Source organism: Taurulus bubalis (genome assembly GCF_910589615.1).
Source record: "Taurulus bubalis genome assembly, chromosome: 5".
Classification (NCBI taxonomy): Eukaryota; Metazoa; Chordata; class Actinopteri; order Perciformes; family Cottidae; genus Taurulus; species Taurulus bubalis.
This window is the reverse complement of record NC_136593.1, coordinates 24,252,405-24,269,708: the sequence shown is the minus strand read 5'-3', so window position 1 is coordinate 24,269,708 and position 17,304 is coordinate 24,252,405. Positions and strand designations below refer to the sequence as shown.

The 17,304-nt window shown below is 41.8% G+C and overlaps 1 protein-coding gene across 1 annotated transcript in view; it reads left to right on the top strand.

The window, feature by feature from the left end:
- Positions 1-17,304, top strand: part of nfasca (neurofascin homolog (chicken) a) — a gene marked incomplete at both ends in the record, with an annotated part of 51,794 nt that overhangs the window by 2,258 nt on the left and 32,232 nt on the right. Inside the window, 10 exons of the mRNA XM_079217722.1 lie at positions 2,975-2,992; positions 4,869-4,974; positions 7,672-7,868; positions 8,268-8,390; positions 10,278-10,448; positions 10,810-10,857; positions 14,864-14,975; positions 15,728-15,912; positions 15,995-16,126; positions 16,914-17,057. Of these exons, the coding sequence (XP_079073848.1) occupies positions 2,975-2,992; positions 4,869-4,974; positions 7,672-7,868; positions 8,268-8,390; positions 10,278-10,448; positions 10,810-10,857; positions 14,864-14,975; positions 15,728-15,912; positions 15,995-16,126; positions 16,914-17,057 (1,236 nt within the window). The remainder of the gene's footprint in view (positions 1-2,974; positions 2,993-4,868; positions 4,975-7,671; positions 7,869-8,267; positions 8,391-10,277; positions 10,449-10,809; positions 10,858-14,863; positions 14,976-15,727; positions 15,913-15,994; positions 16,127-16,913; positions 17,058-17,304) is intronic.

Below are 17,304 nucleotides of genomic sequence, written 5' to 3'. Positions count from 1 at the left end.
TCCTGACCTTTCAACCGTGGACTTCTAATGGCTTATTGATTTGACACACACACACTTGCACACACACACACACACACGGCCCAACAGGGACCGTTGGGAGAATACCATTATGACCCAATGACCTCTTCTTAATGTATTCTCCACACTGACAGTTGTATTTATTTATGATAATACAAAGAATCAGATGGTCACTTCTACATAGTTCAGTATGATACACAGTGTTCACGTATGCTGCATGACCTGCTGCGTGATATTGCGTGTGCAGTCACGCTGTTGGTGTTGACCACCTTCTTAGTTTATTGTTATGTTTTTATAATAGGCTTTGGTGCAAAATGGAGATGACGGAATTTCTTAGATGAAATAAATACACATAGAATGACAAATAACTCAAAGAGGATTCAGTCCTGGAAAACAAGTTTATAAGTCAAGCTTATAGGGTCGGGCAACTAACATATTATTATGCATGTGCTTCAGCTGTCATCTCTTCGTCCCCCCGGCTTTAAAGGCTGATGTCCAAACGTTTGAACTGGGTTGGAGTAACCCTTTTTTCAAAATACTTCTGTTTATACATCATAACATAGACAGATTTTAAGTTCAGGGTCCACGATCTAAGCACCAGAATCAGAACCAGAAGCAACACAGAAGTATCTGCTGTCGTACCAGCGGACTACAGAGCAGCTTCGGTCCTCCGTACTCCATCAGAGATATACATTGACAATACATATTCAGACCAGGCATGTTTACACATAGTGTACAAGGAGTTTAACTTGCTTCATGGCTTTCCTGTAGCTCTGGATGTATATGCACACATCAACAATAACAATGTTATAACGGGTCTTCTGACTGCACCATTACTCACTGAATATATATCAAAAACCACCAGTGATCCATTTGTCAGCTTTGCAATGCACGTCATCACGTTTCTCTATCTCCAAATGATGCTATACGACATGTCAGAGCCCTAATGGCTGCTCCCATGTGGCTCTCTGTCAGAGCTAACTACGGCACCACATGCTCCACAGTGGTGATGGTTTCATTCAGTAGAAAGGATGAGAAGCCCCACCCCCCTCTTTTCCTTATGCCTCCTTATCTGCTTCACAGAAAACTGCCCTCTTGACCTTTATTGATGAGAGCTTTCCGCACATCAACACATGTTAACACACCCACACACACTCCATTTACACATGATCAAATCTAAAGGGCTAATGATGAGTGCTCTTTAAGTTGATTAGAACGCTCTGCAGAGTTCTACTGCAGTGAACACAACACAGTCCTCCTTATTAACTGGATCAAATATACAAGACAAAGACATGCTAGTGAATAGCAGCATGGATGAGAGCATGCATTTAGTGCACACACCTTCAAGGTCAGGCTCCTGAGAGGGGGCGTGTGTGTGTGTGTGTGTGTGTGTAGACCAGTCAGGCAAATATATAAGAATAAATACATATCTACATAAACAGATATTCAGCACATTTAAAAGTTCAGCAACAATCAAAAGTTATTTTACATTTTTTTGACCTCTCGCTCCAGTTGAATAATTACTGTTGCATTACATTACTTATTACACAAAGTCACGCTACACACTTCATTGTTAGATCCCTGTCTTTTTATCAGGCTGTTGCTGATTAAAACAATAAAAGCTTATTTAAAAAAGCCAGCATTTTCAGCTTGCATTACAAAATGACTGGATGAACTAGATGTGTACTTTATATACAGTATTTACTTATGTATAACACAAACATTATTAAGTCTTTTCTGACACATTGAATCCATTTTACCATAGTTACAACCTCATAGTACCCAGTAATGTATCACTGTCCTACCAATAGAGAATCAAATGTCCCGACTGATTGTGTAATATCAAAAAGTAGCTAGAAAATAAATGTTATATAAGTTCAAGCAGTGATTCTCAAGCTTTATTGGTTTATTGGTACACCTCATTGTATAATCCTCACTTTTATTGGCGATGCAGAAACCAAAACATTGTAATCACGTCATACAGAATCTGGCTGCCTAAGAAAACCTTGTCATGGCCCCACTCACTGAGATGAAATGAAACTCTGAAGGAAACACAAACTGCCTCGTCACCAGCCGTCAGCAGCACGCTGAGCAGGAGATCTGTAGTCTCTCCTGTGTCTTTTATTTGTGCCCTTGGATGAGTTAGAAAACATGAGTGTGCTTTAAAGGAACAGCTCCCTGCTTTTATCATAATGGTCAACAGTGCCTGTAAATCCTTCCACAACGACATCAGTAAAAACTACGCACAGTGCAGACCTTTGAAAACGTCATGCTAGCCTCACAAATACAGCAGAGCAGCATTACATGCAGTTATGATGATGTTTCCATTCTTTTACTAATCAATTATTTGCATTTGATATACACAGTTATGACACTGCATTTACCAAAACGTATAACTTGTGTGTTGTCTTTCTCCTCCTTCCTGCTCACTGTTTGCTGACACGGGAACACTTTACAGGTGAGTCATTGTTTCTTCATACTTCATATTACAGTTCTCTCTCTCGTGATCTTATCACATAACTCTTCACAATATAACTGTAAACTGTGGTTCTCAACTGGTCGAGCCTCAGGGTCAACCATCAGGTCACTGTCAACACAAACAGCAGGCCAACGTAATACATATTTTTCAGTATGATTTCCCAAGATGAAAACTGATACAACTACTAACACTATGTTTTATTACACAAAGGGAATATGTCTGATGACAGGATCAGTGCAATACATCTGCAGGTGATACAAATACATATAAGTGGTTTAAAGAAGTTTTTCTTTGACAAAGTTGAACCACCTGCTCACTCAGAATGCACCTTCGCCAGCTGGGAACCACTGAGCTGAACATAGCATAACATATTGCTGAATAGGTTATACATGTGTATATGTCTCTAACATGATTAACAATCACAATACTATTTGTCCATTCTTCCTGTCTCTCTTTGGCTTTACATTGGACTAACAGCAAAGATCCTGCAAGACCGTAAGTGTTTCTTTTTAACCATGCTAATGTTTCTGTCCAACCAGCTCATAGCTTGTAGCTCCTATACAGTAGCACTTGCTAATCTACCGTTTATTTCTCCTCTTGCTAGAAGCAAAACACATAAAAACACGTAAAAATAGAATATGACCACCACCCTGCTGTTCGGCTCATTTTCTGGTACCAGTGTAGCATTAAAGCATGGTGGAGCTAGCAGACCTCACCCCAGTGATTCTGAACACTCGGTTTAGTGGTTAAGCTAGCCGGCTGCAACGCTGGCAATGACAATAATACCCATATACATGGCCGCCGCTCCGACCATCCTGCTATGTTGATTTAGATGGGAATGCCATGCCTAATAAAAACATTTGGGGAACACATACTTTGCAATTTGTGATTTAAAAAATAAATTGCTCTCAAATCCCCAAAATCTGTTAATGAATGATAGTGAACGATGGATCGGAGTAGCTGAACAGATCATTGGTTGTAAGTGTGAAATAATGTACATGTGAAATTTACGGAGGAACACCAGTATTATATATATCAGTACAGCAGTCATAACTCAGAGGCCGTTTTAAGCATGTGAGTCTTGGAGGATGTTGTCTAAGCTGATATGCCGAGGAATCATTTCCATACCAATTATCTCTCATTGCCCGGCTTTTATCACTACCAAGCATACTATGAGAATACTCCTATGGTTGCCATAGCAACATGAGGGATATAGTCCTTTTTCAGTGGTGGGTGAAATTAGTTGGAATAGCTTCAATTACAGATCTCTGTCCTCTCTGTTAGGCAGGAATTCATTGGTGTATCAGCCACAAAGCTTTCTTTCAGAGCATCAAGCCCCTCCTTTAATCCAGCAGGCGGCTGGCCCTCTGAAGTGCTTGTTATCTTGATTTGTGTGTACTGTGTGTGTGTGTGTGTGTGTGTGTGTGTGTGTGTGTGTGTGTTTACTTGTGTACAGTGTTAGAGCCACAGCCTTGCAGGGCTCACTGAGCTGGAAATGCAAAAGGGCATAAAAATGTTGGCTGCGTGGTGTCTTTACTGTTGATGGGTTTGACGAGCCATTAAATATGTATAGCAGACTGAACACAGCTGGGGAGACGGAAACTATCATCTGTTTATTTCTTAATAAGAACGGAACGCAGGTTCAGATTGATATATGACAAATACATAAATCCAAAAGAAGAAAAAAAGAAGAATTCTTGGAGATTGAAATGTCAGCCAATATTCTATAACTTCACTAATCAACAAATCCCCTGGAAAGTATTGTGTGTATCAACACTACATACATCGTCCTCAAATACACAAATATTCACTGTAACACCAAATGTGTTTTCAATCCGCTCGCTAAAAATAAAAAAATAGAATAAAACCAGCTTTATCTTTTAAAGCTGCAGACCTAAATGTGCCTCGTGATTTCTTGAACTGTACATGTTTTATTAGGTCATTCTAAAGTTAGTAAAACATTGTCTCTTAAGTTCGACAACTTTACTGACACATAATATATGTTTCAACTTTTCATTGAAGCGCCAGTATATGATGACACACTTAATTAAATAGTCAAACCCAACATATCATGTTTCTCATGACTGCTACTGGACATATTGGAAACTAAATAAAATTATTTTAATGTCCTTGGCAGCTTAAATGAACTGTGTTTCAAGAGGTATGCTAGTGGCCGCCCTTCCTCTTGAGTTGTGTGACTGTAAGACAAGAAATCGGTGTATTGATCTCTCGGAAAGCTTCCTGTAAAACTATTGAAAACCCATGTTGTCTAAAGTGCACACAGCGCTGTATGTATGTGTGTGTGTGTGTGTGTGTGTGTCCACAGCCTTTATATCCCTGTAACCTTCTCTCTCTGTCCCCGCCCCCTCAGTGAAGCAGCCCCCCACCATCGTCAAACAGTCAGTGAAGGACTACATTGTCGACCCCAGAGATAACATCATCATCGAGTGTGAGGCCAAGGGCAACCCAGTGCCAACGTAAGCAGTACACACACACACACACACACACACACACACACACACACACACACACACGTCCTTTGCTCATTGTTTGGAGTTCAATAGATCCAGCTGTAGAGACACAAGCAGATGATAAGAGACACAAGCAGATGATAAGTCGAAGGAGGTACAGTTAAAAAACAAAAGAAAAAAATAGTACTTTATTAACTTGTTTCACTCCTTGCTGAAGTGCCTCGACCCCAATATAATGGTAGTGAATTACTAAAAAGAAACTAAACTAAGAAGAACAACCCTCTGTCCTAAATAAGTGTCCCCATAATTCCCCCGGATGAGTCCTTACGTGTTAAATCGGCGGGGCACCGTTTCATGGAAATGAAATCAGGATGAAGAGGCTGAAGTCACCAGGCGTAGAATACCTGGTGAGACAGTTTGAAAAAGCTTGCAGGTAACTCAGAAAACAGTGCGATTGACGCATCAACTTGCCAAAGTGACCGGCTGCAGACTGTGTGCACCAATCAGACGCAGCTGGAGAGAAATCAGGGAAACAGCAACACAGCTGAGGACCGAGCGCTCCAGGGAGGATCACGTGATGCCGAACGTGAAGCATTCCTCTACCCTCCTCTTCCTCTCCTTCCCACCCTCCAGTCGTTCCTTGTCTCTCATTGTCTTTTTCTGTTCTCTCTTTTTTTTTTAATCTCTCCTCTGTCACCCCGGTCTGATCTGTCCTTGGTGTCTCCTTGCCCTCTCAATCCAGCCCTGTGTCTCTCTGCCAGTGAGGGTTATGCAAAGTGCCACTCTGCCCCCACTCCCCCATCTCCCTGTCTCCCTATCTGTCCGTCTCTCTCTCACACACACACACACACACACACACACACACACACACACACACACACACACACACACACATCCACACAACACACTTTCACGTTAGCTTGTTTTCGCTGACCCTCTTTCTCTTTAGTTGAGTGATGTCGTACCCTAAAGCTCTTTTCCTGCCCTCTAACAACCCTATACACTCTGGGTGACACCTGTCTGCCTCCCCTCCACAGTCTCAACCTGACAAGTGGTCTGTTGTGCTTTTGTTGCTCTGTCTGTCTCATGATTTCTTTCTAAACATAAAAGGGTTTCTACAAGACGCCAAACTGCAGTTCTGAAAAGTGATGCCTACGCTGAACAGCCTTAAAGATGCATTCTTTCTAATGGCCATTAGGGGGGACTCCTCTGGTTGTATAGAAGTATATGAGACAATGACTCTACTTCTCTCTGGATTTATTACCTCAGTAAACATTGTAAACATGAGTTTATGGTCTCAATCTCTAGCTTCAATACAGCATGATGTTCATTTCTTCTACTTCTACTTCTCTCTCTCTCTCTCTCTCTCTCTCTCTCTCTCTCTCTCTCTCTTGCTCTCATCTTTCTAATTCTCACACACACACACACACACACACACACACACACACACACACACACACACACACACACACACACACACACACACACAGGGTCTCCAGTGGTTACATCAGTGTTGGTATGACTATCTCAGGACAGTGGTACATTGTTTATTTGTAGACAGATTGTCTTTACGTAAGACACACATGCACACGCACGCACGTACACTCACACACGCACACACAACCACTAACACAACCTCACAATAAGGTGCTCTCTCCCATGCACACACATTGGCTCTCCCCTTCCCAGGACAGGCTTTGTGCTCCAATAATGCACTCTGTTGACTATTCATGCTCATGAAACATTCAGCGTAAGGGATCGTTCACTTATTCACTCACAGTCAGTCTCTCACTACACACACACACACACACACACACACACACACACACACACACACACACACACACACACACACACACACACACACACACATAGATCTGGTCTCCAGAGCTTCAATAGTGGCCCATTGTTCAGGCTCATTGCTGTGCTGCACCTCAAACAGGCCCGGCTTGACTGGAAGTGGCCTAAAAGTGAACAGGAAGGATCTTCTGTAAATCCTCGCTCATCACTAAAAATAGAAACCGCGTTATGTAAGCATATATCAGTGTTCCTCACTAATCAGGGAGCCCTCTGGAAACACCACATGGAGCAGGATTAAGCTACAGTACTAGCACATGGAGAGCGTGTGGAGGATCTTTGTGCTGCAGTCATGTGGCAGTTGAGCAACGTAAGATGGCAACCAAGCGACAAGCGAAGGACTTTCACATTTACCGGTTGTTGAAACAATTAGGAGTCCATGTTAAGCTGGTGGTAGCCCAGTGGGTTTATCTCATGCCTTGGTAACTTTTCCATGATTCCCCTGCCTTAATTCTTTCTTCCTAAAGAAGGGGTCTGGTATTTTTCATGTATAAAATCATCAGCATAAAACTACACTCTTTAACAGAAACTGTTTTCATTCACTTAATTCCAGCTTCTTCACTCTGTTGTATAACATTTTTTCTCTGTAGATATTTCAAATTAGCATCCTGCAGGCATGATTGAGCTGCTGGAAGGGTTTACATGTGAAATATCTGTATAATCAACATATTCTTGGAGCAGCACTACACTACAAAACTACTTGGTTAGGGTCTGGTTGTCAACAGAAAGTATCAAAGTCCAAAATTAGCATCACATAAAGAGGACATCAGTAGAATGAACTTCAGTTCCAGGCATCAACAATGTGATAACACGGACTCTTTGATCCGTTGTCTCCTGGCTGCTCAGGTTCTCATGGCGAAGGAACGGGAAGTTTTTCAACATCGGGAAAGATCCCAGGGTGACGATGCGAAAACGCTCGGGAACTCTGGAGATCGGTTTCCGTAGCGGAGGACGACCAGAGGACTATGAGGGGGAGTACCAGTGTTTCTCCACCAACGACCTCGGAGTGGCTCTGTCCAACAAAATCCTGCTCCGAGTCTCCAGTAAGAACACACACACACACACACACCCACACACACACACACAGACACACACACACACACACACACACACACACACACACACACACACACACAGACAGACACAATATTTGGACATAATGCATACCGTAACATATCACAGGCTGAAAGAAAGCATTATGGTATCTTACATTACACACACTGTTAATTACAACCAGCAAAAATGACCTTGAATACAATCAATCATCCGTGAAGGACGGCAACAGTTCCTAAGAAACTTTGCAGACTTTACTCCTATTATTCCTCCCTCACCCTGTGTTTGATTGAAATTCTTGTCATTGATCATTTCTCACATCTCTGTCTCTCTTTCTTCCTTCCTCCCCCTTTCCTCCCCCTTCTACTCCCATCCGCCCCGTCCTCCAGAGGCTCCTCTATGGCCTAAAGAGGTGCTGGAGCCGGTGGTGGTGACTGAAGGCGTCCCGCTGGTTCTAGCCTGCAACCCCCCACCGGGCCTGCCTCCTCCGTTCACCTTCTGGATGAACAGCGGTGAGCAAGAATTACAAACAGATATACACACAAGTACACTAAGTGTATTTCTCTGTCTCTATATGTAGTGAGTTTTAGCTGTGTGTCACTGATGATGGAAATAGAATAGGAGTAGAACTGTTTGCCATGGTCATTTCACTAGTACAGAGTTGTTGATAATTAGCTTTAATGCTGACTGCATCATTCTCATGTTTACTGACTCAAGTAAAAATCAATTATCATCCACAAGGAAGAGCAACCAAGGTGCTGAGAACTGCATTTTGTTTTTGTTTTCAGTCCCTTTACATTGTGGGAGGCTAGAGGTCTATCAGGTCATCCAGAGACAGGCTTGATGTCCCTCTTTTCATAGCGGTGTGTCTCCAGTGACCTCTGAGCGTATTGCTTTAGTTTGGGCTTTTATCCCTCTTTCTCGCTCAGTTTCTCTCTTTCAGCAATTGGAGGGAGACTTTAGAGTCTGGAGCCAGTCTGGCATCCTTTCCTCACCTCTCTTCTTTGCACTGCATTGTCCTTCTCCCAAGTGGGTTACGCCACAGTACTGCTGAGTGTGTGTGAGTGTGTCTGTGTGTGTGTGTGTGCAGACCTCCATGTCCAGCCAGAAGCTGTTTTCCAGCCAAACAGAGACACCGTAAAAAGCACCCTAGTCCAACAACCATTACAATGACTGAATGACTTGAAATGACTCATATCTGGACATCTTTGGACCTTATGTGTTGACCACGCAGTGAAAAGCCTTTATGACACACACTAACCGTACATTCAGATCTACCACAGTTCATCAGCGTGTCATGCTGCCTCGACACTTTAACAAGCCAGCGCTTCATGAGGACTGCTGGCCCGGCTGCTGATTGGTCCCCGGGCATTGTCTTGACGACCATACGGCCCACGTCAGCTGGAGAAGTTAGAGTGTGGATGACGGTCCGTCTGGAAGTCTGTGTTTGTAGGGCGACCGTTAACGTTTGCCTGTAGCAACTGTAGGATGACACTTCAGTCGGGTTACCACAGCTAACCCGAACAGACGCTGCACTGAGTTGTACTGTATGTGAAAGTATACACACATTTAACGACCTACAGGCTAGTGGTTAGACTCTTTGATACAGGAGGTGAGAGCGAGATGGTGATGATTGCATTTGATGTCTTGACAAACAGCTACAGTTGATACAGGCCTGCATCAAGACATGATTAGTATACGTTGTGGGACTTGAAATAGACGGATCAAAATCAAAGCAGTAGTGGCAGAGATACCAGACTTGTCGTCCATAGTTTTGATCAATCTACAAAAAAATGCTTCATTTCCCATAATGTAATTGATTTTTTTCATCAGACCCTGCATGCCTAGTGAACGCTCCTCTCTTTCAAATATTATACTCAGATTGGAATTTGTAGTGAATTTGTATATAAATATAAATATTCACGCTTTTTTTAAAATTTTTATATTATGATAATGATGTAAATCATTAACTTATTATTGTGCTTCTTGTCAATGTTTTGGCAAATTAAGTACACATATTTAAGAGGCGCTGGACTGTTTGCACAATATGTATATTGCAAAATATTAATTTCCAAATATGATTAAAAATATTCATAATTATAATCAAAATGACAGAAAATAGCCAATGTACCACATGTGTTCTCATCAGAAAACAATTAGGGACAAGTTAGGAAATCATAGCTATGATTTTCCCCACAAAAATATCCACGGTGAAGATTCTTCAAGTTTATATTTAAGTTTAACATTAAAATGATAAATCCTCATGTCTTTATCTTTGTGCTAATGTTAACATGTGTCTACAAGCTGCTACTAAAGCTGAAGACCCTATCAGATCCACTTGTTCATGTTTCATTCTCTCTCTCTCTCCGCCTCCCTCTGGTCCCCTCTCTGTCGTCCAGCGATGACTCCCATCGCTCAGGACAAGCGGGTGTCCATGGGTCTGAACGGAGACCTGTACTTCTCCAACGTCTTGACCAAAGACGCTCACACCGACTACAGCTGCAACGCTCGCTTCCTTTTCACACACACCATCCAGCAGAAGAACCCCTTCACACTCAAAGTCCAGACGAGTGAGTAGACACACACACACACACACACACACACACACACACACACACACACACACACACACACACACACACACTGTTCTGATCACACACCGATCCAACCAATGAAGTATGACATGTCCCCATCTAGAGGTGATGTCATGTCATGACATGACATGAGACGCATTCAATCATAAAACCTTTAATGCTATTTTTTCAGGTTGCTGCAGAAAAGACAAGACAATGAAATGTTGGGTCATCTGATATACTGTCAATTATTTTTCTTCAGATGTGATCGTGTGTCATCAGGTTCTGTGAGTGTGTCCTGTGTGTGGATTGATGAGCCAGTGTGTGTGTGTGTGTGTTTATATGTGTGTGTTTTCAGAGGAGCCGTATAATGCCACGTCTTACAATGCCACTGACCCCTACGGTGGTGAGTCACTTCCTGTCCCCGCCCCCCCACAGTAACACGGCTCGCACACTAACCTTGCTAGCTCAGTGAAGCCGAGTCATCACTGACCTCCGCTTGACCTTAGACACACAGTTAACCTCCTACCTGCTCTCTACATGTGTAGAATTCACCGTGTGGCTTTAGATGGAGAAGTGAGTGTGGGTCTGTGTGTTTCTATGAGGTATAACTAATTCTTATGCTGTTGATATTATATATTTTTAATTGGATGCTTAGCAGAGAGAACAATCTACATTAATTCAACCATATTTAGATCTTTCAAAAAATTATCAAAACAACTATTTCCCTTAATACATCTAATAAAGATCACATGAACTTATAAGAGACACTGGAATACGGATCAAATGTGATCAGGCCACTTTGGGGGCCATAGGATTCATACAGTCTATTCTGGAAAGATTGGCTGACTCAATTTAAAGTTTTTAAGAGACATTGTCTGCCACTGCTTCTTTCTGTTCTGTTTTCCATTGTGAGTTAACAACTGAAAGAAGATTTTAGCAATATTGGTTTTAATGTCACTGAATCGCTATTATGCGTAGGCTCTATAACAGATTACTGTCATTCACTTACATATCAACCCTATTGAAATTTTACAGACTTAAAATAAGAATTCAGCGTTGACTTTTATTTAATTTACGTTTTTATTCAGGACACAAACAGCAGCCTCCTGGGTGAAAGCCCTGTTTTTATTTTTACCCTTTTCAGACTTTGATTAGAAACGTATTTGTGAGACAAAAAAAACTAAACGGAAAAACGTCTTTTAGCCCCTGTTAAAACATTTAAAAATGTGTTTCCCTCTAAACATAATTTAGAATGCAGTTTTGTTGTATGGGAACAAGTTTTTTAGGAGACAACGCTAAACTCTGACACCCGATTGAACACATTTACCAGCCATTGGAACTTTTTATTGGATTTTCCTTCCCATTTTCAAACAAGAAAAACATAATGGTGACCCTGAAAACATAGTTTAATCTGTGCTTAAACTACTGTATGCACCTAAAAGAGGTGTTGAGTCATCTTATTATCTAAGCATTGTCTATAATGTGATTAAACCTTGCAGCAGTCAATCAATCTCAAAAGCTAGTGAGGTAAACAGTCTGACCTCGCAAGGCAAGGTTTACACTGTATTTTAAGATGTGTTTTTTTATTTTGTGTCTATATGCAGTATGTTCTTCGCCTCAAAAGTCCTCGAGATCAAACATGTTTTGTTTTTATTCTCGTTTCCATGAGAATAAAATATGTTAATCCCTTTTGAGCATCTTGGCACACGCCAACTCTCCACTGAAACTCCTTATATAACTGACAGAGATGAATACATGCAATATGTTGCAGCAGAATAAAATTGCTCCTGTTCAATCCGTGTAGTGTTAGTCAGCTGCTCATTAAATGAAGAATGAAACTAAATTCAATGTTGGCGAGGAGAATGAGCGACTGGGCCAGATGTGACTTCCAGTAAAAGACATTCCCACATCTCTCTGACCCTGATAATATGCACTCACAGTAGAAATACGTATTCATGTCATTTAGTCTATTCCACCTTTCAATCAGTGTTAAACGATCACATGTAATGAATACACATACCTTAATCAACACACAAATTACAGTATAAAAGTATGTTCATTATGCCATACAGCTATTGAATGAGCCCATAGCTGGAGGGAAGAGATTAGCCGAAGTGGCAACATATGTGTCAGTGGCTGATGTTGGGGGGTGATGTGTCCCTAAGGGGAAAAGATGCTCAGTGACAGACCAAGCCGGGGGCTCCGAGGCCCCAGTGGGACCGAAGACCCCGACGAGGCTCCAGCACAGAGAGGGATTAGGTCACATGATGAATATTCAGCTCGGATTCACGCTGTGGTCATTAATAGTCATATATGTATGGAGGTAAGTCTGCTCTCAGACACATTTCTGAGTGAGCATGGGGGAGTGACGGGACTGTAACAGCTGTCAAAACGCTGCCACGAGACCTCTACTAAACACGCTCATGCACACACGTTAGCTAATTTATTACTAATCTAATACATTTTTTCGTGAGTGGGATTGAGTCTAAAGATGCAGTGCATCCTGGGAAGCGCTGCCAGCCTCATCAGTAGAGTGTTAGCCATGTTCGCCACGTCTCCTGGTAGCTCACTGCATTGCCGTAGCGCTCACTATAGTGATTGTGCACATGATGACTTTGTTACCACTAACCGACCTCTGTATGTTTCTTCTTCTTAATCTTCTTCTCCACACAGTGTCACTAACAATAGCAGATCCTCCTTCGCCGGCCACTGGAGAAGCTAACCGCTAACCGATGCTTTAATCCCACACAGATCTGCATCACAAAGGAGGCTAATGCTAATTCAAGCCCACACACTCCTCGGCATGCTGCAGCTCTCTGCTTGGCTGGAGTTTATGTCCACACTGTTGGCAGCATTTGTGTTGGGATTGGATCAGACTGGAAAATGTGCTCTCTAGAACTCTTAAGTAATGATCAAAGAAGCAGACAAATCAGTCTGTGTAATAAGATTAAAAAAGCAGCAGCTTTTTTAATTGGTTCATTCTGTGGTGTAGTTTCAAATTATTACCAGTCAATTATCATAACCAATGCCGCATACAGAGGATGTAGTACAAGGTCAGGCCACGCTGAATGTGTCCAAAACAAAGTGGATTACTAGGATTCCTGTACAGATTTCATAATTCTGTTTTACAACTTGGATCTTATTTTCTCATGGGAATAAACACGAGCACATAAAGCATGATATAGTCAGGCTTAATGTGGAAGGTTAAATTATTACCTAAACTGTCCGTTGTAACATCCATCACAGTTTACAGACCCACTTCCTACATTCATTTTGACATTTAACTCTCAGTTTCACCAGATTAAGTGTAAGAAAGTAAAAAACGGCTTTAAAGTTTGAATTCCATTACTCAAAAATGCAGAGTAATAATAAACTACATCTACAGTAGATGATAATACAGAGATGAGACTAAATTGTTGTGGCTAAAAATGACAGCTTGCGATAATCAAAGGTTTGCAGTTTAATAAGTCTGAACATTAACTGTTTCCATGTGAAAGATGAAGCTCTTAAAGCAGTTGAGGATACTTTATTTGAAGCTTCGGCTGAAGTGTTTGAGCTGAAAACAGCTGACAGTTGAATTATTAGTTTGTATATTGTAACACTTAAAGTAATTGAAGAAGTAGCATTTTAAATAAATGCACTTGGTGGAACATTTTTATCCTTGTATGGTACATGAATACAGACTATGAACATCAAAAGAGTACACATTTGACACACTTATTATTTTGTCACCAGTAAAGGTGAGTTCACCCAACTACATGCCTGCTTAAAGTGCCACATGCGTTTGGTTGTTGAAGTATACAAACAAAGACAGCACTTAGCAGTTTGCTCACGTCCCAGAATGCTTTGCTGAACTGACTGTTTGATTCATGAATGCCCCGCAACCTAAAAGCCAAATCCAAACAACACCTAGTTTCTGTCCTAAGGCTCCAGTTCCAATGCTGCTCCTTGCTTTAGCCAAGCCCTGCCGGAAGGTTCAACATGGGGTTGAATAACACCATCGACTTCATGACTTAAATATTCAGCTTCACGATGAAGTAATCTCCTCCCAGCAGCAGAACGTTTTATCAGCTGCTCTATTTAAGCTAATCTTTTCCATCTCTGTTCCCTTGGCAAACGCAAAGCAAGATCAATGAGTCCGTTGTTGTTTCTGCATCTCCTAATGTCTTCCTCTGAGACAAGCCAGAGGGTGTTAAACCCGTTTACAGGCCGCCTTGGCCTCACAGCAGACTGCAGAGAGCCGAAGCCTGGCGGAGATGGAGCGCAACCACAAGGAAACGATCAGACTAATAGTGTTAGATTCATGTGGCAGCGCCTGCAAACAGGATGTTCAGCTCCTGGTACGAAGATAAACTACAGTGTGTGTGTGTTTGTTTGTGCGTGTGTTAACCCCTGTTCCTCGTCTGCAGGCCGTAAAGTAGCCGAGTCCACACCGACCTTCCTCTCACCCTCGGGGACCGAGAGCTCAAAGATGGTGCTACGGGACAATCAACTGCTGCTGGAGTGTATTGCTGCTGGACTGTGAGCACACACACACACACACACACACACACACACACACACACACACACACACACACACACACACACACACACACACACACACACACGGATAAAATTAGTTGTAGTGAGTTCTGCTCGGATACTGCATACCACAGATTAAGAAGTTGAGACATTACCCATTGGTGTGTGGAGTCTCCAAGACGGGACAACACTGAGGTAGCGACCTGTCAATCATAAGGTAGCCCCGCCCTCAATCATACTCTGCATTATGTTCTATTTGACTCTAAATGGACCATCATTTACTAAATTAACATCATGTTGTATTGAAGAAGACTTGAAACTAGAGATTGAGACATAAACTCATGTTTAAATATTAACTGAGGTAATAAAAGTGAGTAGAGTCATTTTCTCATAGACTTCTATACAACCAGAGGAGTCCCCTGCTGGACATTAGAGAGAATGCAGCTTTAAGATGCTTTTCAGACCCGGAGGTTGCCGCCTGCTACACAAATTACCCTTTAAAAGTTATGAACCAGCTGTTTTACTGGTGTTTTTATTTTTATCAGAGATAAATATAACTGCATAATTCAGACACCATATGTTTTATTTACATTTGAGATAGAAGAAAAATGATTCAAACCTCCATTTAGTCCATGTCCCCTCTGTGATATGTTCACCTGATATTCATTGATCCAGTTTCAATAATCTGAGACCAACTTTTTTGCCAATAAGTGATGATGAGGATTTGTTTCCCCTCTTTCTCCCCTCCAGTCCGACGCCCACCATCAAGTGGTTTAAGAAGGGTGGGGACCTGCCAGTCAGGAAGGTGAAGTTAGACAACTACAACAAGACCCTGAAGATCATCAACGTGTCAGAGGAGGATGCTGGGGAGTATGTTTGCATGGCCAACAACCATTTAGGCAGCATCCGCCACTCCATCTTTGTCCAGGTCAAAGGTGAGGAGGTTACACTGGTGAAGTGTTTCTACAGATGTGTGTGTTTGAGTCCATTGTGCTGATCTGACTCTGCGTTCCACAGCGGCTCCTTATTGGCTCGACAAACCCTCCAACCTGGTGCTCGCTCCGGAGGAGAACGGCCGGCTGGTGTGTCGGGCCAACGGCAACCCCAAACCCACCATCGAGTGGCTGATCAACGGACAGCCCATAGAGAGTACATATTCTTTCTTTTTATCTGTCTTTATTTCTATCAGTTTTTCTTTATTATAATTTTTCTTTCTTTCTGTCTTTCTTATCTATCTATCTTTCTTTCTTTCTATTTCTCTTTCTATCTATCGTCCTTTCTCCTTTTTTAAATCTATTTTTCTTTCTATTGATCTGTCTTTTAGTTAATCTTTCTTTCTTTTTATCTTCCCTTCCTTTTTTATGTTGAATTTATATTATGTATTATTGTGATTAATGGGCTTTTGAAACATTACCACATTTGATTACAAAATATAATAAAACTGAAGGTTGCCAATTGTGCCACAGTTTTTCAGAAGATGGCGATTCATTCATATTATGTTAGTGTTGCTGTCACCAAGCTCTGAGTACATGTACATGTTATAATAGGGCATTGATTACACACTGATTCCAGTTTACTATCTTATCCAATCAATTCTCTCAAATTAAATTTTTTGATCAAATTCTATTAAAATCAATTCAATTTATTTTGCCCAAAATCACAAATTCCAAATTTGCCTCAGAGGGCTTTACAATCTGTGCACACACGTCATCCTCTGTCCCGGGACCTCAGCAGTTCTGAGTTGCCAGATTTTAGTAATTAAAAAGGAAAACCAGGACCTGGTACTGTTCTGATCTTATTTACTAAGGTCTGTCGCACTATAAAAGCAACCACTCAAATCAATTCACTATCGTCTTCTCTCATCTGTGTAAAATTAATTCTGTAATGTTCCTCATTATTGGTATGTGTTTCTTACCATCTTCCTCCCTGACCTCAGGCACTCCCCACAGCCCCAGCAGGCAGGTGCTTGGTGACACCATCATCTTCCGCTCGGTGCAGATGGGCAGCAGCGCTGTCTACCAGTGCAACGCCTCCAACCAGCACGGCTACCTGCTGGCCAACGCCTTCGTCAGCGTCCTCGGTAAGACACGGAGGGGAGGTCGATGTTTCCACCAGCACTGAACTTGTGCATGTTTTCCTTCAATGATTAGAGTCAACAAAAGTTGATAGCACATATTCATAGTAAGAATCTAGTCTCTTGGCACTTTTACATTCTGTAAAATCAGAGTTGGTCTAGCAGTCTTCTTGTCTACATTTTATGCTAAGCTAGGCTAAACACAACATGGACTCATCCCTGTACTGGACGTCAGCAGATTACATTTATACTA